At 37.9% G+C, this 25,401-nt stretch overlaps 2 protein-coding genes across 2 annotated transcripts; one reads left to right on the top strand and one right to left on the bottom strand.

Moving 5' to 3' along the window:
• Window positions 1–828: 828 nt before the first annotated feature.
• LOC137043241 (uncharacterized) lies at window positions 829–17,013 on the top strand. Its single transcript, XM_067419432.1, has 18 exons — window positions 829–888; window positions 2,276–2,374; window positions 2,614–2,678; window positions 2,755–2,927; window positions 3,011–3,149; window positions 3,401–3,568; window positions 4,043–4,162; window positions 4,266–4,380; window positions 6,259–6,361; window positions 6,578–6,798; window positions 7,119–7,259; window positions 9,215–9,281; window positions 10,387–10,613; window positions 10,701–10,931; window positions 12,182–12,535; window positions 14,069–14,173; window positions 14,249–14,340; window positions 16,442–17,013. Exons 1-18 carry the CDS (start codon window positions 829–831, stop codon window positions 16,512–16,514), a joined length of 2,553 nt encoding a protein of 850 aa, XP_067275533.1. The 3' UTR covers window positions 16,515–17,013.
• dnaja2b (DnaJ heat shock protein family (Hsp40) member A2b) lies at window positions 16,557–24,696 on the bottom strand. The gene is made up of 9 exons (XM_067420031.1): window positions 24,524–24,696; window positions 23,035–23,094; window positions 22,710–22,939; window positions 22,366–22,446; window positions 19,954–20,087; window positions 19,654–19,850; window positions 17,980–18,124; window positions 17,778–17,905; window positions 16,557–17,579 (listed from the first exon to the last, which is right to left on the bottom strand). Exons 1-9 carry the CDS (start codon window positions 24,599–24,601, stop codon window positions 17,391–17,393), a joined length of 1,242 nt encoding a protein of 413 aa, XP_067276132.1. The 5' UTR covers window positions 24,602–24,696; the 3' UTR covers window positions 16,557–17,390.
• Between the last annotated feature and the right edge of the window lie 705 nt (window positions 24,697–25,401).

Here is a 25,401-nt window from a genome sequence, read left to right as displayed (position 1 = left end):
AGAGCGTTTTCGCATTTGTCTCCTAATCTCTGGAATAGCCTTCCTGATGATAATGCTCGGGCTCAGTTCCGGTATGGCTTTAAGACACAGGCAAATCATTATCATTGAGGAATACGATTAATCAGGTGTTTGAATCGAGATTGCGTAGGCATAACATTATGACCTAATATTATGACCTACATTAGTGTGTTGGGCCCCCTTCTACTGCCAAAACAGCCCTGACACATCGAGGCATGGACTCCACTAGACAGACCCCTGAATATGTGCTGTGATATCTGGCACCAAGATGTTAGCAGCAGAACAGAAGTCCTGTAAGTTGTGAGGTGGGGCCTCCATGGATTGGACTTGTTTTTTCAGCACATCCTACAGATGCTCGATTCGATTGAGATCTGGGAGATTTGGAGGCCAAGTCAACACTTCAAACTCGTTGTTGTGCTCCTCAAAACATTCCTAAACTATATTTGCTTTGTGGCAGGGCACATTATCCTGCTTAAAGAGAAAATACCATTTCCATGAAAGGTTGTACATGGTCTGCAAAAATGCTTAGGTAAGTGGTACGTGACAAATTAACATCTACATGTATGGGAGGACCCAAGGTTTCCCAGCAGAACATTGTCCAAAACATCACACAGCCTCCACTTGCTTGCCTTCTTCCTATAGTGCATTCTGGTGCCAAGTGTTCCCCAGGTAATCCACGTGAGGCCATCTATGTGATGTAGAAGAAAACATGATTCATCAAACTAGGCCACCTTCTTCCATTGCTCTGTGGTCCAGTTCTGATGCTCACGTTTCCACTGTTGGTGCTTTTGGTCATGGATAGGGGTCAGCATGGGCACCCTGACCGGTCTGCGGCTATGCAGCCCCATACTAAACAAACTGTTGCACTGTGTATTCTGACATTTTTCTATCAGAACCAGCTACAGTAGTTTTAACGTTTGATCGGAACACACAGGCTTTAAGACACAGGCTTCAGACTTCACTCCCGACGTGCATCAATGAGCCTTGGTCGGCCCATGACCCTGTCACTGGTTCACCACTGTTCCTAGCTTGGACCATGGATACTGACCACTGCAGACTAGGGGCATCCAACAAAAGCTGCAGTTTTGGAGATGCTCTGACCCAGATGTTCACTTGCTGCCTAATAGATCCCACCCACTAACAGGTGCTGTGATGAAGAGATAATTATTATTCACTTCACCTTTCAGTGGTCATACTGTTATGTCTGATCTGTGTATATGATATGGAACTTAATAGGTAACCAGTGTAGAGATGATAAAATTGTTTTTTTTACCTGCTAAGTAATTCTAGCAGCTGCATTTTGGACTAATTGTAACTTGTTTATTGACGATACAGGACAACCAGCCCGTAATACATTACAGTAATCTAGTCTAGTGGTCATGAATGCATAAACAAGCTTTTCTGCATCAGAAACAGGTGGAAGAAGGCTGTTTTTGTATCATATGAAATACAAAGATTTTGCAATGTAACTCCCAGGTATTTTACTGTAGAGGATGAAGTAACAGTACATACTTCTAAATGTGAATTGTATTCTAAAAGAGTTTATGTAAAGATTTTTGGTCCAATAAGTAATACCTCAGTCTTATCTGAATTTAATAGAATACAATTACAGGTCATCCAATATTTCATATGTTTAACATACTCTGACAACGTGGAAAATGTTGAGATTTTATCTGGTCATGATGAACTTTATAACTGAGTATCATCAGCATAACAGGGAAAACTAATTCCATGGTTTCTTATAATATTACCAAGTTGCAGCATATATATTGAAAATGGTAGAGGGCCTAACACAGATCCTTGCAGCACTTCATCATTTACTCACGTTATTTTAGATTTTTCTCCATTTAAATAGACAAAATGGTAATGTTCTGATAGGTAAGATCTAGACCACCTTAATGCCTGTCCCTGAATACCAGTGTAATTCTGTAGTCCATCTGAGATTATTTTTTAATCTATAGTGTGAGAACGCAGCACTTAGATCAGGCAAAACTAGTACTGCGATACAGCCTTGGTCAGAAGCTAGAAGTTAGTCATTTGTAATTTTAATGAGCACAATTTCTGTACAATGATGGGGCCTGGATCCAAACTAAAATTTTAGATATATAATGAGAGGCTTAATAACTGCCAGCTTGGACAGTCTTGGGATGTTTATCCAGAATCATGCAGCCCTACTACACACACACACACACGAATGGTCAAACTAAAGTTATATTTTTGTGATTTAAAATATGTAAACTGCTTATGATTTTTGTAGCTGTACTGGGAGCTCCAGTTGTTGAAGGCCGGTAGAATCGGTCGTACTCTCAAACACAACACACAGTCCTCAACAATCAACTTCATCTCTAAACAACTGGTAAAAAACTAGTTAATACAAATAAATATATAAATGAATATATTAGAAATGAAATAATTTACATATATTATATATTTATAATATAAATTATTCCATATTTATAAATATCATGTATATTTATGTTTTAAAATTGTATGTTTTTAGTTTAGATAATTCACTCATCTGTAAATCGCCTCAGAGAAAAGTGTCTGCTAAATATGTGTTCATAATCCGTGATATTCTGTATTGTTTTCTTCTAGGAGCAGGATCCAGAGCAGTTTAGTATCTTGTGTCTTCAGAATAGGGCCAAGAGACTTTACACCAGGTCACTCTTTCATTCATTATTTCATTTTCTTACACTTACAAATTTACAACATATTCCCCCCTGCTTTCTGATCCAGACTTGTTCTTGATGGTGTTTGGAGTCTCCTACCATCTCTTTCTCAGAGGAACGCTGGCATCATGCGCCTGGGCAGGATCTCCCCCAGCAGTACCGACATCCTCCAACTCCTGCAATACAAATATGGCGTCATCAAAGAGCTCCTGTACAGAGAGATGTTACAGGATGAGTATGGTACAAGATATTCACAGCACTCAAACACTCCTTTTCAAAGAATAGTTAAAGAGCATTATTTCTTTTTTTGCACATCGTTAAAGGTGTTGTTTGGTGGGACTCGATGTCAGTGTGGGATCAGACAGACTGTGTGTGTGAACTGGGAGTGTTTGTAGAGAAAGCTTTCAGACACAGAGACCTTCTCCAGTTGTGTGGGCTGCCTGGGGCCCTCCGGTGCTACAGGTACTACTAGCTATTTGTGCATCTGTAAATTGAAATTATACCAGATGAAATTATACTTAATGCATTATATCTAATGGTGTAACAAGTAATAGATAAAAGTTATGCAAGATATTCATGATATCTTGCCGTGCATCATAAGGCGCATTACAAGGCAAAATTAAATTAAAATGCTTTACAATGCACTATATATAAAGGCTATAGAGTGTCACCAAAATTCATTACTACTTAATTATATTTAATGAATATGGTAGGAGCTGTGGTTCAGTGTTCTTGCGAGGCTGTCCTGAGAGCGTTAAACCAAGAGATCAGGCTTGGTCATCCAAACCGAGGGAACAGGCTTGGTCCGCCCTCATCTTCCTATCGGAGCTGGAGTCACATTATCAAGATGAGAAGGAAGCAATCAGCGCGCTCATGAACAGGTCACTCAATCTTGTTCATTGGTTGATGAATTCTAATAAATGTATGTGATTGGCTTATAGCATCAGTAGGTCAAATACACCAGACAGTTGATGACCTGAAGAAGAAAACTAACCATAGAAGAAGATGATTTTGCCAGATATAACGCCCCTAATGGCAACGCTGAAAATGCAGCACAAACACAATGACATAAGGGATAGTTAACACAGAAATGAAAATGATGTCATCATTTACTCACCCTCATGTTGTTCCAAACCTGTATGAGTTTCTTCTGCTGAACACAAAAGAAGATATTTGGAAGAATGTTTGTAACCAACCAGATAGAGCAACCATTGACTACCATAGTATTTTTCCCTGCTATGGTAGTCAATAGTTGCTCTATCTACTTGGTTACAAATTGATCAATTTCAATCTATGATATTAATGTCAGTGCTAATGGTTGCATGATGTTGTGATGTCGTTTATTGCTCGTGCAGAGTGGGACAGGAAACTCTGCGGGTAATATATCTCAGTATGTGTGTCGCTGTGCGGAGAGCTGAGAGAGAAAATCACTCCTACACTGCACTGCTGGTCGCCAGACAGCACTGGGAAAGATGGTGAGTGTGTTAAAAATGGGACCTAAAAATGTTTAAAACACTGACACCTATTTTCACTCCGAAGTTTGCAAGCTTAAATAAAAACCATCTCTGTGTGTTCTAGGCCTTATATTAGAGGTTCAGTCAGTCAGGACCTCGCTAGAATCTGGCTTCAGGAAAATATAGATCCTACTGCTATAAAACAACAGGTCTGGAAAAAAGGAAATTGCGCACAGCAGGTACTGTGTGCACAAACACGTTATTTGCCACCTACAATTTCCTATTTATGAATTTGAAAGTTATGCTGTGTTATACACTGATCAGGCATAACAGTATGACCAGTGTATATATAACACTGAGTATCTCTTCATCATGGCACCTGTTAGTGGGTGAGATCTGTAAGGCAGCAAGTGAACATTTGTTTGTTAAAAAATTTGAGCGAGTTTGACAAGGGCCAAATTGTGATGACTAGACGACTGGGTCAGAGCATCAGACAATATATTTTGTGAAAACTATTATACATTTGTCTTTAGGATTCTAAAGCATTTCAAACAGCATTTTAAAAAAATGAAATCTTTTGAAATATTATAGAAATCTCTTAACTGATAATTTTGATAAATTTAATCGTAAAATCCTTTTTTTTTACTGAATCAAAACCGAATAAATTTTTATCATTCGTTGTGCTTCCATATAGAATGAATGAAAAATTTGTATATGTGTGTATCATAAATTATTTGGTCTCCTCAATTAATTTAGGCTTTATCAAATGTATTAAATACTGCTAAATACACTCACCTAAAAGGATTATTAGGAACACCATACTAATACTGTGTTTGACCCCCTTTCGCCTTCAGAACCGCCTTAATTCTACATGGCATTGATTCAACAAGGTGCTGAAAGCATACTTTAGAAATGTTGGCCCATATTGATAGGATAGCATCTTGCAGTAGATGGAGATTTGTGGGATGCACATCCAGGGCACGAAGCTCCCGTTCAACTACATCGCAAAGATGCTCTATTAGGTTGAGATCTGGTGACTGTGGGGGCCATTTTAGTACAGTGAACTCATTGTCATGTTCAAGAAACCCATTTAAAATGATTTGAGCTTTGTGACATGGTGCATTATCCTGCTGGAAGTAGCCATCAGAGGATGGGTACATGGTGGTCATAAAGGGATGAACATGGTCAGAAACAATGCTCAGGTAGGCCGTGGCATTTAAACGGTGCCCGATTGGCAGTAAGGGGCCTAAAGTGTGCCAAGAAAACATCCCCCACACCATTACACCACCACCAGCAGCCTGCACAGTGGTAACAAGGCATGATGGATCCATGTTCTCATTCTGTTTATGCCAAATTCTGACTCTACCATCTAAATGTTTCAACAGAAATCGAGACTCATCAGACCAGGCAATATTTTTCCAGTCTTCAACTGTCCAATTTTGGTGAGCGTGTGCAAATTGTAGCCTTTTTTATTCCTATTTGTAGTGGAGATGAGTGGTACCCGATGTGGTCTTTGGTCCATCCGTCTCAAGGTTGTGCGTGTTGTGGCTTCACAAATGCTTTGCTGCATACCTTGGTTATAACAATTGGTTATTTCAGTCAAAGTTGCTCTTCTATCAGCTTGAATCAGTCGGCCTATTCTCCTCTGACCTCTAGCATCAACAAGACATACTGGATGTTTTCGCGGCATTCTTTGTAAACCCTAAAAATGGTTGTGTGTGAAAATCCCAGTAACTGAGCAGATTGTGAAATACTCAGACCGGCCCGTCTGGCACCAACAACCATGCCACGCTCAAAATTGCTTAAATCACCTTTCTTTCCCATTCTGACATTTAGTTTGGAGTTCAGGAGATTGTCTTGATCAGGGCCACACCCCTAAATGCATTATTGCAACTGCCATGTGATTGGTTTATTAGATAATTGCATTAATGAGAAATTGAACAGGGGTTTCAAATAATCCTTTAGGTGTGTGTGCATACATTCATGTATGATTATCCCAAAAAATACAATTATCCCAAAAAAATACAATCATGCCAACATGACTTGAAGCCAGCATAATTTGTCCTACATGCTCGTGTTATGTCCAGTTTTATTGTAAGTTGTTTATTTTCTTACAGGCTGTGCTGCAGTTTTTGGTTCTGTGTCAGGAGCAGGAAAGGAAACAGTTGGTGGAGATCTTGCACAGGGTTCCCCTGAGTGACCTCCTTCAGGAACACAACAGTTAATCAACTACATATAAAAACACTAATATCACTATTAAAGGGATAGTTCCTCAAAATAATGCATATATTGTCATTATTTTTCCTTACTCCTGTGCAAATTAAATTTTTGGGTGAACTAGCCTAAATTACCAGTAAATTAGCATTAGAGGTGCATCAGCAGTAAAATATGCCTTCTCTGGTTTTCATTAAAAGTGTGTATATTTGTGTCTTTAAGATGTGGTCCATGGAAGCGCAGTGGATTGGAGCTGTGTGTTGAGCCTGCAGCAGATTAAAGCTTCTCTACAGGAAGCACACGGTTCTTATACTGGACCCTTTGCCCCAGGGTGTTCTCAAATAGATGTCTCATGGGTGGAATGTGCCATTCATTTGCTGACCCAGCTGACACAAGCACATGATGATGAGGCCTGGACTGTTTTATACTCTCTGCCAGATTTGGTGAATCTCACACACACTCATAAACTTACTCACACGCTATGTTGTGAATAGCATACTAGCATACTATCATTATTTCTGCAGTATTTAGTATGTATGCTTATCACAGTCTGTGAAAGTTCAGTATGCATGGAATACACCTAGTACATTTTCTAAAATGTGCAAATGCCTGGCATCCCGCAATGCACTCAAATTGACCATTTCCAGTGTGATAAATTAGATTTGAACACAATTAGTAACGTCCCTATATTTTTAATAACTATATTTTAATATATTTTATATATTAATTATATTTTAATATAAAAGTCTCTTTCCTTTCTCAGGACCCTGAGGGTCTTTGGACTTTGCTTCGCAAATATGAGAGTGAACTGCATGGACCAAGTTTCTACAACCTGCATGAAGTTTTGCAGTCACGTATACCAGCACCCACCAGCAGAGGCACCACCATAGTGAACGCTGAAACCGTAATGGCAAATTATTTACACACCTACTTACAAGCCCTGTTCCAAATGGCACACTTCATGTGCACTTTCGGTCTTGTAGACTTACAATAAACATTGCGTGCGCGTGTCCGTTAAGTCCACAAGACCGTAGGGTGTCCCATTCGTCATTTAAGCTTAAAGAAGGGTGCTCTCTTTGCGGCTGATATGCGCCCTCGATGCGCACTTCAGCTGAGCCCGCAAGTTTGCGAGCTACGCAGAGGACTTCTACCCGGCAGTCAAAGCGGCATCACGTTGTGAAAGTGCGGACTCAGAGGAAGACCGTGAGGGTTTAGGGTGCCATTTGGGACAGGGCCTCAAACATCGTCAAACACAAATCATGCTTTCCTGATGCCAAAATCATCTATGGACTAGATCTTCAGCAAGGCCTCACTTTTGCTTTTAACAGATGATACCTGGAACCTAAGCAGTGATCTAAAAAAAAAGAAAAAATCTGTGGTTCCATGAAGAACCTTTAAAGGGTTAGTTCACCCAAAAATGAAATGTATGTCATTAATGACTCACCCTAATGTCGTTTCACACCCGTAAGACCTCCGTTCATCATCGGAACACAGTTTAAGATATTTTATATTTAGTCCGACAGCGTATCTAAGTGTATGCACACTTTACTGTTCATATCCAGAAAGGGAATAAAAACATCATCAAAGTAGTCCATATGTGACATCAGTTAGTTAATTAGAATCTCTTGAAGCAATGAAAATACATTTTGGTCCAAAAAAAAGCAAAAACTACGACTTTATTCAGCATTGTCTTCTCTTCCGCATTTGTGTAGTGTGCATACACTTAGATACGCTCTCGGACTAAATATAAAATATCTTAAACTGTGTTCTGAAGATGAACGGAGGTCTTACTGGTGTGGAACAACATTGGGGTGAGTCAATAATGACATCAATTTCATTTTTGGGGAACTAACCCTTTAATATCCATGGAACTGTTCTATTTTTCAAAAGGTTCTTTATAATGTAAAAAGGGTTATTTTGATTTTTTAAAAGTCCTTTACATTGAAGAACGGTTCTTCTAAGAACTGTTGACTGAAAGGTTCTTGGTGGCACTGCTGTCGAAACCCCCTTTTGAAATCTTTATTTTTAAGAATGTTTTTAATATCCAGAAAACCATCTTACTAACTTAAAGTGTTACTTCAGCAATTAGCATATGGTTTTGTATCAGTAGAAACCCTGGAGTATATTTAAATAGCTATTTAGAGGGAGCTATTTCCTCATGTTTTACACCCGCGCATGGGGGATGGGAGATCACACTCAGAGCTCAGCTCGCAGCTGCAGGCATTCATGGAAACTGAACTATGCTGAGCAATGTAAGTGTTTTAACTTCTCAAATTAATTTCTATGAAAGTTAAGCTTCCAAAGGCATGTACTGAAAACGCACCAGACCGAACATGCGTTGTGAATGTATGCCGCGAATGTGTTCGCGATTACCTCTACTCTCATCATGAGAGCTCGTCAGCTCATGATGTTAAATGTAATCTGACACCTGCAGTTAGTGCTCAGTGCTGTGATACTCGTGCTGTGACTCTTCTCCAACTCAGTCACAGTAATCAAGTTGGTGGCTTTAGGAGTGGCCTCACAGGGCAGCAAAGCATTCTGGGAATTGTTGTCTTTCATCCCCATGAGACAAAAATACATTTTCTGTCTTTTCTCAGTCTAGAAAGCACCAAATTCAAAAATAATTTCACATTTCTACTACATTAATGACCCAGTTTAAATACAGATTTATCTTCCCAGCGCTGAAGTACCCCTTTAAGAACCCTTTACTTTGAGAAATAGTTGCTGATACACATTATCTTTGCTGAAGATAAAGTAATTCAAGAAACCATTGAGGAACCTTCACTTCAAACAAAGATTAACTACATATCAAATCGAAGGGAATACAATGTGAGTAACTGTTTTCTGTGTCTCTCTTAGGAGAGAGAGAGGACTGAACAGGAGCATGAAGAGCCGTCAGATAGTGAAAAACAAGAACTCTGCACTGGTAAATATAATGCCTGCATATAATGAAGATGAAGATTTATGATATTAGAAAGTGTTTTAACACAAAAATTAGTAATGTAAGAGTTGGGGGGAAGCCCCACCCATGACTGTAGACTGATTATTGTCTGCGCCTAAAAAAAAAAAAAACACTTTCAAACTTTCTGGACTGCTTCACAATGAGGGTCTGTTTCATGCTGGATTTGCTCAAAAGTTGTTTCTGATTACGATTTTTTTTAGATTAACATGACGGTACATGCTAGTCGATTAGTTGAATCAACTTAACTCCTCAACAACTACTAAATACAATTATCCACTAACTATTTAGAAATATCCAGTTACATTCTAAAAGTTTTAAATGAACATAGACATTTTCTGATATTTTGGCTACGTGAGATTCTCCAGTTTTGTTGTTGCTGGAGTACCCGAAGCACAAGCTGTAAACTAGGCCCCGCCATATTCTGGAAAGGGGGCTGGGAGCAGCAGTTAATTTGCATTTAAAGGGACACACACAAAACGTGTCTTTGCTCACCCAAATAGGGGAAAATTTGAAAAGCTATAATAAATTATCTGTGGGATATTTTGAGCTGAAACTTCACAGACATGTTATGGGGATACAACAGACTTAATATTACATAAAGTGGGGCATAATTAAAATATAGGTTTTCTATTTATATATTTTATAATGTTATATATTTTCTATTAATATTTTTTTAAATGTAATTTATTCCCGTGATGGCAAAGCTGAATTTTTAGCATCATTATTCCAGTTTTTGGTTTCACATGATCCTTCAAAAATCATTATTATTATAATCAATGCTGAAAACAGTTAATTAATATAATATTAATATTTTTTTATCCATCATGTTTTTGATAAATAGAAAGTTCATACAGTACGTGCAGCATTCATTTGAAATAGAAATCTTTTGTGACATAATAAATATTTTCAATGTCACTTTTTAATAAATTAATTCATCCTTTCTAAATAAAAGTATTATTTCCTTCAAAACAAAATCTTACTGGCCTCCCTTTGATGGTAGTGTATAAATTAAAATGGCATGAACTTGAGATATGGGGAAGGCATTTATTGTATTTTTTTCTGTTTGAAGGATGTGGAATGGCTTTAGATCCAGAAGATACTCCATATTTAGAGATCTTGTGTGTCAAAGACCCAAGAATTGAAGAGAGCATGATGGAGACGAGGGACGGAGGCAGAAAAAGAGAAGATGGAGACATTAAGAATAAAGGAGACCATGAGGAGATTTTAGTGGAGAAACAAAACTCTCTGATCACACTGGCCTGGAGCAAACCAGCCCACGGAAACAACCACATTCAGGTACATATGCACAACACACATGCACTCTTTCTGTCTTAAATCACCTCAAACAGTTCTTTTATACATAAAAAGGTTTGATTTCTACAGGAAGCAACCTCGACTCAACAAAAAGAAGAGGCAGTCTCTATTGCAGTGCAGGAGGATAGAGCTTGTAACACACACATCTCTGACACAAATCCACATGATGTGAACATTTACACACATCAGGAAAACATAAGCTCCGTCTCACTGCAGCCAAGTGCACAATATGAAGAAAAGCATTCAGATAGTGAGAAAGGAGAGACATTGATCCAACAAGACCTTTCAGGCTTCATCACAGTAAGAATATTACTTTTGAACCATTACGAGATCCTCTGTGTATACATAATATGTACAATTATGAAGTTGGATTGGGGCTCTCGGCCTTTTTTATTAGATGAAACCCTGTGATATAAAATGAGCTTGATGTGCCCCAGAGATTATATTAATGCAATAAACTTTCAAAATATATGAATATATGAGGATTAGTTCACCCAAAAAGTCCTATCTTAAAGGATTAGTTCACCCAAAAATAAAAAAATTAATTAATTAACCCTTATTTTGTTCCAAAACCATGAGACCTTCATTCATCTTCAAACACAAACTGAGATATTTATTATGAAATCTGAGAGCTTTCTGACCCCCATAGACTACAACGTTATTACCAGTGTTGCCACAGTTACTTTGAAAACGTAATCTGATTACTGATTACTCCTTTAAAAAGTAACTTAGTTACTTTACAGATTACTAGATTTTTAAAGTAACTAAGTAAGATTACAAGTTACTTTATTAGTTAAATTCAGCAGTTGCCGACAACAACCCTGCCGCCTCAACATAGAAATGACAACACTCTTGGCAACACTCACTTTATTGGAAGTGCATTTTTAACAGTAACGTCAACAATGTATCTCCTGACATTTTAAATTGAAATTAAGAAATATGTCACACATGGACTACTTTGATGATGTTTTTATTCCTTTTCTGGACATGGACAGTATAGTGTGCATATACTGCATATGCTTTGGGACTTAAATATAAAATATCTTAAACTGTGTTCCGATGATGAACGGAGGTCTTACGGGTGTGGAACGACATTAGGGTGAGTCATTAATGACATCAATTTCATTTTTGGGTGAACTAACCCTTTAATCTGATTACTGGTTTGGAAATAGTAATGCGTTAGAGTACTCGTTACTGTAAAAAAGTAGTCCGATAAGAGTAACACGTTACCAAGTAACCAAGTTACTGGCATCACTGGTTATAACCTTTTTCAAGGCCCAGAAAGGTAGATACCCCCTGAAGTTCTCTCTAGGGGTTCTTTAAGTTAATGCATGTTGAAAATAATAATAATAGTCAATTTTATATTGCCTTTCACGAACCAGAGAATTAAAGGTAGAACCCAAAAAAACAAACTAACAAAATAAATAGGAGACAGTCAATGTTCAGTGTTCTTCTAAGAATACCTTTGTCACTTTATTTCTTTGAAATCTGGAATCACTAGGAGTCTTTATTCCACAATAGTTATACAACACATATCGTGTGTTTTCCAGGTTGGGCAGGAACAGGAGGATATAAGAGATGGAGAGTTCACACCCCAACCTCTCGGGGACACCCATCACCCCGACTCGACACCACCCACTGCTCCACGGCTGCAACAAAACACTGACATGACAGACACTGACACGCTACCAGCAAGTGTCCAGTTCCCAGACAGTAAACCCATGCAAACATTCGAGACCCATGAGATAGAGGGACCATTTCAGGACCAGGGGAACGTGGAGATCTGTGAGAGAGCGGGTGAGGAGCAGCAGCTAGAGCGAGAGGCCACAATGCGCTGCCTAGTGGACATCCAGAGGAAAGCTGAGCGACGCTGGCAACGAGACAGAGACAGACAATTGCTCAGAGTGAGCGGTCATCTATGCCATCTTCATAAATCATAATTATAAGATTAAGATTAAAATATGACCAAAAGTCTTGTCATAATTATGACTTTTTATTGGAATTTTGATTGTCATAATTATTTCTTTCTTATATTTGTGAGTGAGTGTCATAATTAATATTTCATAATTTGGACTTTTTTATCTCATAATTATGACTTAGTATCTCATAATTTAGGCTTTTTTTTTACTGGTTTCGCAGACCAGGCTTAAAAAGATAGTTTACCCCAAAATGAAAATTACCCCATGATTTACTCACTCTCAAGCCATCCTAGGTGTATATGACATTCTTCTTTCAGACGAATACAATCTGAGTTGTATAAAAAGTCCTGGCTAATCCAAATTTTATAATGGCAGGCCAAAATCTGAAGACCAAAAAAGTGTACTAGTAAAGTGTTTGAAGTAATAAATGCGGCCCGGGGGGTTAATAAAGGCCTTCTGCAATTAATTGATGGGTTTGTGTAAGAAAAATATCCATATTTAACAAGTTATAAAGAGAAATATCTAGCTTCCGGCGGACCGCTTTCAATTTATGAAGAAAGTTTAACGCCTCTCGTAGTTCAAAATACTTGCGTTACATCCGATGTCATCATCGTGCCAGTTAAGCTTTTTTTGTCAGTTGAATACGAAAGGCGGTCTGGTCTGTCGGAAGCTAGATATTTATAACTTGTTAAATATGGATATTTTTCTTCCACAAACCCATCAATTCAATTTAGAAGGCCTTTTTTAACACTGCAGAGCCTCATTAATTACTTTTATAATGGATGGATGCACTTTTTTGGTTTTCAAATTTTGGGCTGGCATTCACTGCCATTATAATGCTTGGAAAAACCAGGACATGTTTAATATAACTTTTTTTTGATTATTGTGTTCATCAGAAAGAAGAATGTCATATATACCTAGGATGGTTTGAGGGTGAATAACTCATGGGGTAATTTAAATTTTTCTAGTCCTAGGCTAAAATGCATGTTTGAGCTGTTTTAATTAAAAGCATCTTGCACTTACATATCTTAAAATATGTCAATGCCATTATTTTATCTAAAGATGCACACCCGTAATGTTTTTTCTGAGGCCCGTTTATAAAAGATGCTTAAATATTCTAATTGAACAAAGGCCTAATCCTGGATTAATCTAAGTCCTGTCTCTGAAACCAGGCCTTAATGTCATAATTAGGATTGACCAAAGAATATTTGTTATTATTATTATGTGGCAGAAATGGGCTCCAATAAGTTTTATTTGTGAATATTTAGTTTAAAAAGCCATATCCTATGCTTTAGAACCTTTTTCGAGTTCATAACCCATTTTACATTCATAATGTGACATTTTTGGGTGAAATAGGATATTCACTGACAAATGCATACAGTAATAACAGAAATGTGGATAAAATATGTAAACAAGGTCACTTTTGATTTCAAGTTGACTATAAAAGCAGGCAAAAAACTAAACTAAAAGTTTATAATTGACTATTGAATTTCTAGTAAATTGTTTTCATCTGTTGAGGTTCAAGAGCGGCTGGCCATTGTCCAGAGTCGAAAGGCAGATGAAGATCTGTTGGGCCTGACGCAGGAAGACACACTCAGGCATCTGACTGACACACTACAACAGGTACACATAAATTAACGTGCATTATTTTACTTAACTTTGTGTGGACATTATGTAAATGTTGATGTAATGTTCTAGGAGGATGAGCAACAACAGAAAACTTTAGTAAGAGAGAAACTCCAGCAGATGAGAAGAGAACGCTCATGCATTCTCCAGACCAGACGAGAGAGGTAATGTATGCACACATATGTTAGGCTAGCTCAATCTGACAGTGACCACCAGGCATTTCATGTAATTTAAATAACTAAATCACTTTAAAATTACAATTATTTCATCATTCACGCATTTTGTTCCTCATCTCCTAAGACTTATGGTCCAAAATTTTATGGAAGCCCATTTCCATCTCACACAGATACACTATATTGCCAAAAGTATTGGGACACCCCTCCAAATCATTGATTTCAGGGTTCCAATCACTTCCATTTCCAAAGGTGAACAAAATCAAGCATTTAGGCATGCAGACGCTTCTCCAAACATTTATAAAAGAATGGCTCGCTCTCAGGAGCTCAGTGAATTTAAGCGTGTTACAGTGATAGGTTGTCACATGTGCAATAAGGTTCCTCACTACTAAATATTCCACAGTCAACTGTTAGTGGTATTATAACAAAGTGTAAGCAATTGGCCACAACAGCAACTCAGCCATAAGATGGTAGGCCACATAAAATCACAGAGCTGGTCAGCGCATGCTGAGGTGCGCAGTGTGCAGAAGTTGCCAACTTTCTGCAGAGTCAGTGGCTACAAAGCTCCAAACTTTGTGTGGTCTTCAGATTAGCTCAAGAACAGTGCATAGAGAGCTTCATGGAATGGGCATGGCCGAGCAGCTGCATCTAAGCCTTGCATCATCAAGTTCAATGCAAAGTGTCGGAGGCAGTGGTGTAAAAGCACATTGCCACTGGACTCTAAAGCAGTGGAGACCTATTATCTGGAGTCACGAATCATGCTTCTGTCTGGCAATCCAATGGACGAGTCTGGGTTTGGCAGTTGCCAGAAGAACGGTACTTGCCTGACTGCATTGTGCCAAGTGTAAAGATTGATGTAGGGGGATTATGGTGTTTACTGTTGTTTTTCAGGAGTTGGGCTTGGCTTCTTAGTTCCAGTGAAAATAACTCTTAATGCTTCAGCATACCAAGACATTTTGGGACAATTTCATGCTCCTAATTTTGTGAGAACAGTTTAGGGATTGTCCCTTCCTGTTCAAACATGACTGTGCACCAGTGCACAAAGCAAGGTCCATAAAGACATGTATGAGCGAGTTTGATGTGGAGGAACTTGACTGGCCTGCACAGAGTCCTGACCTAAACCAGAATTAGAGCGGAGAGCCAGGCCTTCTTGTCCAACAATGCCTGACCTCATAAATGTGCTTCTAAAAGAATGGTCAAACATTTCTAAACTTGCAGAAAGCCTTCCCAGAAAGGTTGACGAAGTGATGGCTGCAAAGGGTGGGCAAACTCCATATTAAACCGTACGGATTAAGAATGGGATGTCATTAAAGTTCATGTGTATGCAAAGGCAGTGACACCAAAACTTTTGGCAATTTAGTGTGTATGTATGTATGTATGTATGTATATATCAGGAAGGCTAAATATAATCATAATTATGACATTATAATCAAATTTATTATATAAAATATTTGGTAACACTTTACAATAATGTTCCTTAGTTAACTACATTAGTTAACATGAACTAATAATGAACTGCACTTAATAACGCATTTAATAATTTTTGTTAATTTCAACATTTACTAATACATTATTCAAATCTCGTTAACACTAGTTAGTCAATACATTAACTAATGACCATTATTCTAAAGTGCTACCAATATTTTTATATTATGACATACTAAATAAAATGTATGACAAGGTGAAACTGACATTGAAATTATGAAATAAGACCAAATTATGACACACCAAGTCATATTTACGAGGAAAAATTATGATATATAAATAAAAATTTGAAAGTGTTACTTTCAATGACTTTTGAAATAAAATAAAATAAACATAATTATATGGAATCTTGTGTCTGCCACAGAATAAAAAAAAAAACTGCAACTTCCTCAGAATTGTGAGATATAAACGTGTAGTTGCGAGATAATTTTTTTTTAACATTCTCTGGGGGAATTATGGGCTTCCAATCAAAACAGCCTCCAGTTATTCAAAAAGAGCAACATCAACAATCTGCTATTTCATTTTCACTTGTAAAGAAAGAAAATCACAAGGGTTTATCTAGCAGACAATTTAAGTTGTACTAACTTTTTTGTTTTGGGTTTTCTAGAAATACAGCTGGATTTAAAGAGCTTCTTGCACCCACAGCTCAACGTATGACAGAAACCGAAGAAGGACACTAGTGCACACTCAAACCCATTTCTACAAACATACAGAACACACAGTAAAACATTCATCAACTTTATTGATGTATGAGCACAAAAGTAACTGTGTTTGAACGATAGCAACTTGTGTTCAGGGTTCAAACATTTTCCTGGTTGCCAATGATAAATGCCGCCCCCTATAAGTTTATATTAGTGCTTACAATGCATGCACACATTGGCTGTTGATCTTTTAAGAAGACTGTGGTGTATCTTTGGCAAATAATAAATTGCATGACTTGCTTACCTTTAGCATAGACAGTGAGCACATTAAACACTTTTGGATTTTGTTTGCGTTTTATTAATTTCAGTGTATCGCCCACATGCATATTATCCTGTCCTGCAATTGAATCCAAACCAGCACTTCCTTTGAATTATTAGTACATGACTGACAATGTCTGGATAACTGGCAAGTATATAATGAAACACGTTTGAACATTTTATTGAACTCCAGAAAACTGCACAATGCCTCAGTCTTTTTTAACAAATTTGTGCGTGCGTGTTAATTAGAACTTAAACAACACAGTCTGCCTCCCCACAGACATTGAGTTTTATTTATTCAGAGAACATATATACTGTGAAAGTCTACAATGGAAATGAAAGTAGTGAATAAATTATTTTGCTTTGCCTCTAGTTATGCTCGTCTATTCTTTTAAAATGGTTGATGAATGAGTTTACTTGTAGGTTTGCATGTGAGATTGCAGTAAATAATGCAAGTGTATGTCTACATATACTGCAAGTGTGTGTGTGTGTGTGTTCGGTTCACTATATGATGAATGTAGAGGGTGGAGATTGAATCTGTCCGACAAAAGGGAATCTAAACACTTCCCCAAACAAAACTTGCGAAGAATTTTGGGACTACTGGTGGGCGCACTGCACCCCTGGACCATGCGGACCCCCTTCCTCGTCGGAGCTGTCGATGTAAGCTTCGCGGCGGTGACCGCCAGATGATCCCTGACTGAGGTCAAAATCCTGCAGATCAACTTCCTCCGCATCCGCTGCGATCACAGGAACCTCTGTACGTGACGGCAACAGATCTTCCAACTCCTGTATGAACAGATGCAGGTATGAAACCGGGTACATCAATGAGTGGACCTGACAAGATGGAGCTATTCACCATTTCATTTCAAATTTTCCTTCATGCTCTTAAAATCAATGATTCAATATTTGTATTAAATTTCAGCTTCAATAAATGAAAACAATTCTTAATAGTTTTAGTCAAAATCAACACTGTCGGAAACTCACCGTTAGTTTCTCTGTGCTGATCCAGCCGTTCTCAGGAAATTGCACATCAAACTTGATGAACAGATCTCCTTTCTCAAACGGGTTTCTGTACTGAGGCATTCCTTCCCCCCGGACGACCCTTATACTACCTGACAAGGGGCAAAACAACAATTCCTAGAAAATATTCTATAGAAACGTGAACAAGACATAAAATTATGCTCACCAGGCTCTATGACTTTGCCAGGGGGATATTTGATGACGAGATGTCGTCCATCGAGGTGCGTGAGCATGAACTGAAATCCGCAGAGCGCCTCCACCAGGCCGATCTTGTGGCACAAGTGCAGATCGTTTCCATCACGACGGAACTCCTGTAAACAAAGACATCATACAGAAGGATGTTCTTTAAAAGTAGTGGAAAATGCATTTACTTACATTTTAATGTTATATTTCTATAATGCAAATATTCTCATTCTGCAAAAGAGCACATCCTAATAGCCAGAAAGTGATTAAATTCTGCTTGCTGCTTTTCTTCAATATACTAAAGAGAACATGCATATATGTAAATTAAACCAAAAATAAAACTAATACCAAGTAATGTTGTTTTTTATGAGCATATATTTTTATCAGGGTACAGATACTTTTTTTATAATCTAAATATTTGAATTCATTAAATATTACTATTTAATCATTCTCAGCCTGTTTCATAACTTTATTTAAACTGTACTGCTTCTTTCAAACTATTTATGAAATTGTAACCTATTTTAGATCATTTTTGCATACTATGAATTCAAGTGCCACTAGCTGGCCGTTTTCAGAAGAGCACCAGGCATTTTTTAGCTGGCTAAAAATGCTTTGGTGGATACACAATAATTTAATATTATTTATTGCTAGGCACATGGCCAATTAGTCTCTTTAGCATTTATGCAATATACTGGAGCCAAACCTGAGAAGCAAGTCCAGAAGATTCCACGGCGTTCTTGGACACTTAATTTGCATAGTTATAGATGAGATTATGCTAATTGTGAATGACGCACCTTATTAACGAATGTTTGGAATTCATTAATATACACACACATTTAACTACCGAATCCATGGTATACGAAGCGTTTGTGAATCCAGAGGAGAGTTTTCGTAAAGGTCCATTTATCACCCAAATGACTCTTGCTTGTATATTTATTATTTACAAAACTTTCATGAATGAGGCCCATTGACTGTAGTGTGCAAATGATCTAAGAAAGAACATTGAAAAAGTGCAATTACTGAAACCAAATACATTAACCGATAATCAAAACAGCTGTTAGTTAGAGTCTTTTTATTAACCAAATCGTTTTGGGAGAGGTTTCTGGAAAGGTTTGCTACAACTGGTTAACACCTTTGTACTACCATTGGTCCATGGCGATTACATAATAGGTATATGTGCGTGGAGGCTCCGCATCCTTTTGTGTGGAAATCTTTACTGGTTCATTTCTAGAGTTTGGTCCGTGGAGGTCAGACGTCTGCGAGTGAAAACATGAAACCACTGGAGAGCTGCTTTATAGTAGAAAATTGTATAAAGTGATATTTAAATAAGATTTTCGTGACTTTACTAGCGTGACGAATTGCAGTGCTTGTGCAAATGTCCTCGTTGCCCTCATCAGATGCTTTCCTTATGCTTTATTAAAAAAAACGCTTGCTACGTTCTCAATTTTGTTGTTTATTTTATTAAGAGGAAAGCGAGCAGCACATATTTACATATTAAAACGCCACTCTCAGCAGTGTGGGCGGCATCGGATGCTCTCTAACTGTATATCATGGGTCACGTATTTCAAGCATAGTTTTACATTTAACTGAAGTATGAAAAAGAACTTCGCCGTGAGAATATAGGGGCCTTTAACTCTACTCTTAGTGTCTGTTTTACCTCATGATCTTTCTCCTGCAGCACCAGGATAATGTCTCCAGGATCTGTGTTGGGCGATTGGTCCGCCTCTCCACTGAATGTGATCTTCTGTCCATGTTTCATTCCTTTATCCACATGCACCTCCAAGACCTTCACCTCTTTACATACCTTACGGCCATCACACTCTTTACAACGGTCTTTTTCATTGATCACCTCCCCTACAAACACAGCCAAGCATCAAAATGTTAAATTTAAACCATCACACATGTTCACTGCATAAAAACCGCATGAAAACAATGAAAAGTAGTGCTGAATTCTAACCCTCTCCATTGCAGTCAGTGCACACAGACTGCATCTGCTGTACCATGCCAGGAGCCAACTGTCTGATCATGATCCGCATACCACGGCCCCTACACGTGGCACACTTCTGCACGGCCCCCGTTTTACCCCCTTGACTGAGAAAGAAGAAGAGTGGGGGGAGGGGGTATATTGATTAAAATCTACAGAAACTGTACTATTAAACTATTAAGCGTTTCCTGTACAACAACACAGCTCACTGCTTAACTACCATAGTGCACTACATCATTGTAGAAATCAACTAGCTAGTCACGACTTTTTCCCAAAATCGTATTGTCGTTCAACCACGTTGGTTAAGGATGTCATACAGGTAGTGGTGTAATAACTTCTTTTAATGAATCTAATACTGGATTTTTTTTTTTGCTATAAATTAGCGACGTGACATCTGAGGACCTAATTTTTCTTCGTTTTTTTGCTTTACTTCCAGAACAATCGACTCGTTCTTGCGTAGAAGAACACATATGCACGCTTCAAAAATGGTTCTGTTAATGTCTTGACAAATTAAAAGATGTAAATAACGTTTGTATATATTGTAAATAAAAGATTGTTTGTACTGAATGCCAGCTCGCTTATTTTGCTCAAGAGAAGAGTATATGCTGGGATGCGCAATTTATGATGGTTGGCCCCTTTAATAGTGAGATTTTTGTTTGACTCTCCAAAATGATAGGTTATTATATATAAAGAATTATTGGTACCGGTCAAAAATTTTATATCGTTGCATCCCCATCCACATTTCATACAAACAAGAAACTATGCTTCTAACCACAGGTTGACAGCTGTCGTTCCATCCATAGAACTTTGTGAAGCTGTTTGCGAATGTTAGTTGGAATTATGGTTTTGGGAAGCACCAGCTCGTTGAACTACACTGATAATGACAGAACTTGCGACCATAGTTGGCTAGCGATGCTTTTGGTAAACGCACCCAAAGCGTTATTGACCGACTCAGAAGAGAGTTGCAGCTGCAATAATAAAAGATGTGAAAAAGAGGGTATGCATTGACGTCACTTCCCCACTGGAAACACGCTTACTCAGACAGACTGAGTGGCAAAAGAGCCTGCTGCATGACAGGATTTAATAGGGGAAACTGTGAAAATGCGAGTAAAACAAATGATTATCAGCAATGGTTGGACTCGATAGTGTTCCTTACAACTTACCAAAGATCCAGTGATCCATGGATATTGACATGCAGTCAGGCATCTTGTTTCCTGACATTTATATGAGCCTGATTTCAATGCTGGGGAAATACATAAAGCAAATTTGCCTGTGGACGCTTTATATAAATATAATATAGGAAGATATAAATCCAGGTGATCACTTATATCAATGTTATATTATAGTTTATGTCGTCCAGCCCTAGTTTTTGTCAGTGTTTATTTTTAAAAAAAAACAACAACATCAAATTATGCAGAATATAAGATGGTATATGTTGAATTAATGAATTGCCAATGCAATATTTAACAATATAATATATAGGGTATGATTTTGCCCTAAATTCAACATATTGACAAAATAATAACTATGTATTCAAGTTGTTTCTGTGAAATGCAGATCCATTTTCTTCTCTTTTCTGTAGCATTCAACAGTCTGTAAAAATATACCTCAGATTTCTTCAGTCAATCTCATATCTCTTTCCCATTTTAGATATATTTTGTGTTTTTCGTGGCATTCACACTAAAAACTAGGGATGTGCAAAATATCGCAAATGTACATATCGCAATATGCATATCGCCACAATATCTGAAAGATTTTAATAGGCTACTTCAACATTGTGTAAAGTGTACGTTTTAGGTCAACGCATGGGCAGAGAACACGACTCATAGACTGAGCACATGACTGTTACTTAAGGGACTTGTTTGACGTTAAAAATAGTTGTTAAACGCAATCATTTGTCCAAAACAATAACTTGGGAGTCTCGCACTGTCTGAAACACACACACAATATACACACATCGAAACGTGAACGATTTGTGACATAAATGTTTGCTAAAACACTGCTGGTCACTTTTAGAAGTTGTAGAGATGCTTTCTTTTCCCAGGAAGAATGTGAAACACAAATGGTTTCATTCTCATTTTTAAATAATTTTTAATTAATAATAATGTAAATAGATTTTACACATGAATTGCAATATCGTATTGCATATCGAATTATTTAACAAGATATTGCATATCGCATTTTTCTTCAATATCGCACAGCCGTACTAAAAACCAATGCTGCCACTCAGTCTTTTTGCCACTCAGCGGGCGTAACCAGGATGTCACTCCGGTCGACATCACATGCATACCCTTTACAATGTGTTTTTAACATTTAAGCATGAAAACCTATTCCAGCAGACCCCAATCATTTAAACAATCCTTAAAGATGTTCCGAATCACTCACCCACTGCAGGCACTGCAGAGTACATTCTTGCTTAGCTGTAGTTTGGTTGTTTTTCCATTGTACAGATCTTCCAAAGACACTCTATTAGGTATTTAAAAAAAGACAGTTTCAAAATCCTGTTTAAAGAAATTTTCTTTCATGCATTTTAAATTATAACACACCACTAAACAACTTTTCTTTGGAATAATGTGCACAAATAAAAAAACCACAATAAGGCTTGGAACATGTATTGGGTACAAAAAAATTATTTCATGCATGTGGACTTAAAAATAGGTCATGCATAGAATAATTTGCCATCTTTAACTATATTTTTCGACTTCTGTTTTGTTTTCATATTCACTCACTTCAGTGGATGTATCATGTCCTCTCCTCTCCGTCGGCCACCGTTTCGGCTCCTGCTGCTCTGGCCGCCCATAAAGCCAAACAGACCTCCACCAAAGATGTGGGAGAAAATGTCCTCCATTCCGGCTCCGCCACCACCACCCTCACGCAAGCCCTGTTCCCCATACCGGTCGTACAAGTCCTTCTTCTCCGGGTTAGTAAGAACCTCATATGCAAAACTGATCTCCTTGAACTGACACAAAAATAGTAAATTAGCTAAAAAGTCCAATTAATTATTATTTCATTAATGGCTTTCAGAACTTACATTTCCATAAAATGAGAACTCACCTTGTCACCTGCATTGGGATTTTTATCAGGGTGGTACTCTTTTGCTAGTTTCCGGTATGCCTGAAAATAGAAATCACAAAATTAGTGTTGATGTACTTATTAGTACTATTACAAATTCCCCTAATCAGAGTTAAGTTTGAAACTTTAAAGTTCAGACCGATAAATATTAATTTCTCAAAGATTTACATTACAAGAGGGACCAGCACCCAAAAAAAAAAAAATGGGAATCACGACTCCCAAGATTTAATGCCGCATTCACGTGCTATCGGAAATTGTATTAATTCCTACTTCTGACGTTGTGATTAGGAGCTCATCCCATTCAAATTTTGAAATGAGAGGGCGTTCATGTGCATTTTTTACCTAGGAAACTCGTATTTACAATAATTCCGAGAGCACGTGAATGCAGCATTTAATTCCCACTTACATTTTCAAAAAGTGTACAAATAAAATGTTTAGTACTGCAATTTAATGTAGTGTATGAAAATCTATTTTAATGTAATTGTGGTTAATATTACGATTTTTATTATTTTCTACACATTTTTGCATTATTTAAATAGTCCTGCAGATTGACAAATAAATAATTTTAAAAAACTCAAAAATATTCATAAAAGATATGTAGTCGCATGTAAATGGTTTCAATTATTTTAAACAATTTTCTGAACAGTGTTACTACTAGGCCTATGTCAAGTCACACGTTTTATATTTTCCTCAACATCCTTTACAATTTCAACAACTACAGTGCCTTATCTATGAATATTAAACCAATACCATTTTTCATTGAAAAAAAAAAAGAAAGGTGGAGAAAATTTCCTCAAAATCTGACAGATCAAACTATGCTGATTTCAGAGCCAGACATTTTCCTGGCACAAGTGACTTTGAATTCGCATTACTGGTTATTTCATGTATCTACTGTGTCATGAATCCACACATCTCGCATTATTTTTGGTCTTGCTGTGCTTTCTGAAATCCTTTGTGTGGACCCAATCTAACAACAACAAAACGCAAACATAACACCCAGGCAACTTGGACATCAAGGCCCGTTCACCTTCTAACAAAGACCTAAACATGAAGATTCGTATTTTAAAAATACCCAAAAACAAGACATTCACGTACGTTGCATTAACCATCTCAAATCGTTGCATATTCAAATACCAGCGCAGGTTCAGCGCGGCAGCTTGTAAGCTAAGCATCTCCTTCCACTAGCTCCTGAACTGCAAGAAGCACCTTCGGCTGTCTGCAGCACCTGGCCGATGCTCACACACTTACAGCGATGCAAATAGTAAACAAACTACACATTCGAACGTGTATCCTTCACATCCTTCCCCAAATTATTTCCAGATCAAAATAAAGGCCACAGTGGAGGATCTTAGCAGCATGCGACCTGCAAAACACACCAGTGGCTGCTCCCCCAACATGCAGCATCCCACATCACGCGCATCTTTGGTTTTGTTTTGATACGACGCGCGGGACGGAAACGACTGTCTCTAACCTTTTTAAGCTCGTTTTCGCTGGTTGACGGAGATACTCCGAGGATGTCGTAGAGTTTAGTGTCTGCGACGTTCGCCATGTCTGCAGACCGGTGCAGCAGCTGCGCGAGGAGGAGCGGAGAGAGAGAGAGAGAAAAGCCGACTGCGTGACGTCACGTGCGCGCCGCCGCCTCAGTTGACTCCAGCGCGTGCCTCAGCACAGTGCGCGCGCTCGCTTGCTCTCCTGCGCCACAGTGTGATTGATAAACAAAACAATCATGTCTTTTTGGACATGAAACAGCGATTTCTGTATATATTTTATTTTATTTGTGTTATAACGCGCTAAAGCACGTTTGGACTTAGCAGTTGCTCACGTGATGCACCGAATTCTAATCTGATGTGATGGCTACATAGACCAGCCAAGACTGATCACACAGGTGTGACCGTACTTTCAAAGGGTTAAACTAACTTTACAAAAACGAAAGAATCTTTGTCCACCTTTTTGCTTAGTATTCGTAATCATTACATGCACTGTGTGTTTGCATAAGCAGCTATCATTCTGGGTAATAATAATAATAATAATAATATATTTTATTTATAATGCACTTTTCATTCCGAAGAATCTCAAAGTGCAACAAAGGGAAAAAATAACAAATAAAAATATAAAATACTACAAACAATCAACCAACACAGAAAACTGAACAGAAACAGAGCTGATGGTGAACAGAAAACAGAGCTGACGGTGGAAGTCTCTGTAAGCTCTGCAGTACACTGTGGTCCACTCCATGTTTTACATTTCTCCCAGTGGCAGTGTCCTGATGACGTCGTCGAGGCATGACAGCTGAAAACCAGATGATGGGTCTTCATGATGATTCAGATGATAGGGATCGCCGCAGCACCA

The sequence above is a fragment of the Pseudorasbora parva genome, chromosome 16, assembly GCF_024679245.1.
Source record: "Pseudorasbora parva isolate DD20220531a chromosome 16, ASM2467924v1, whole genome shotgun sequence".
Classification (NCBI taxonomy): domain Eukaryota; kingdom Metazoa; phylum Chordata; class Actinopteri; order Cypriniformes; family Gobionidae; genus Pseudorasbora; species Pseudorasbora parva.
Note: the sequence above shows the minus strand (reverse complement) of the source record. Positions and strands in the feature narration are given on the sequence as shown.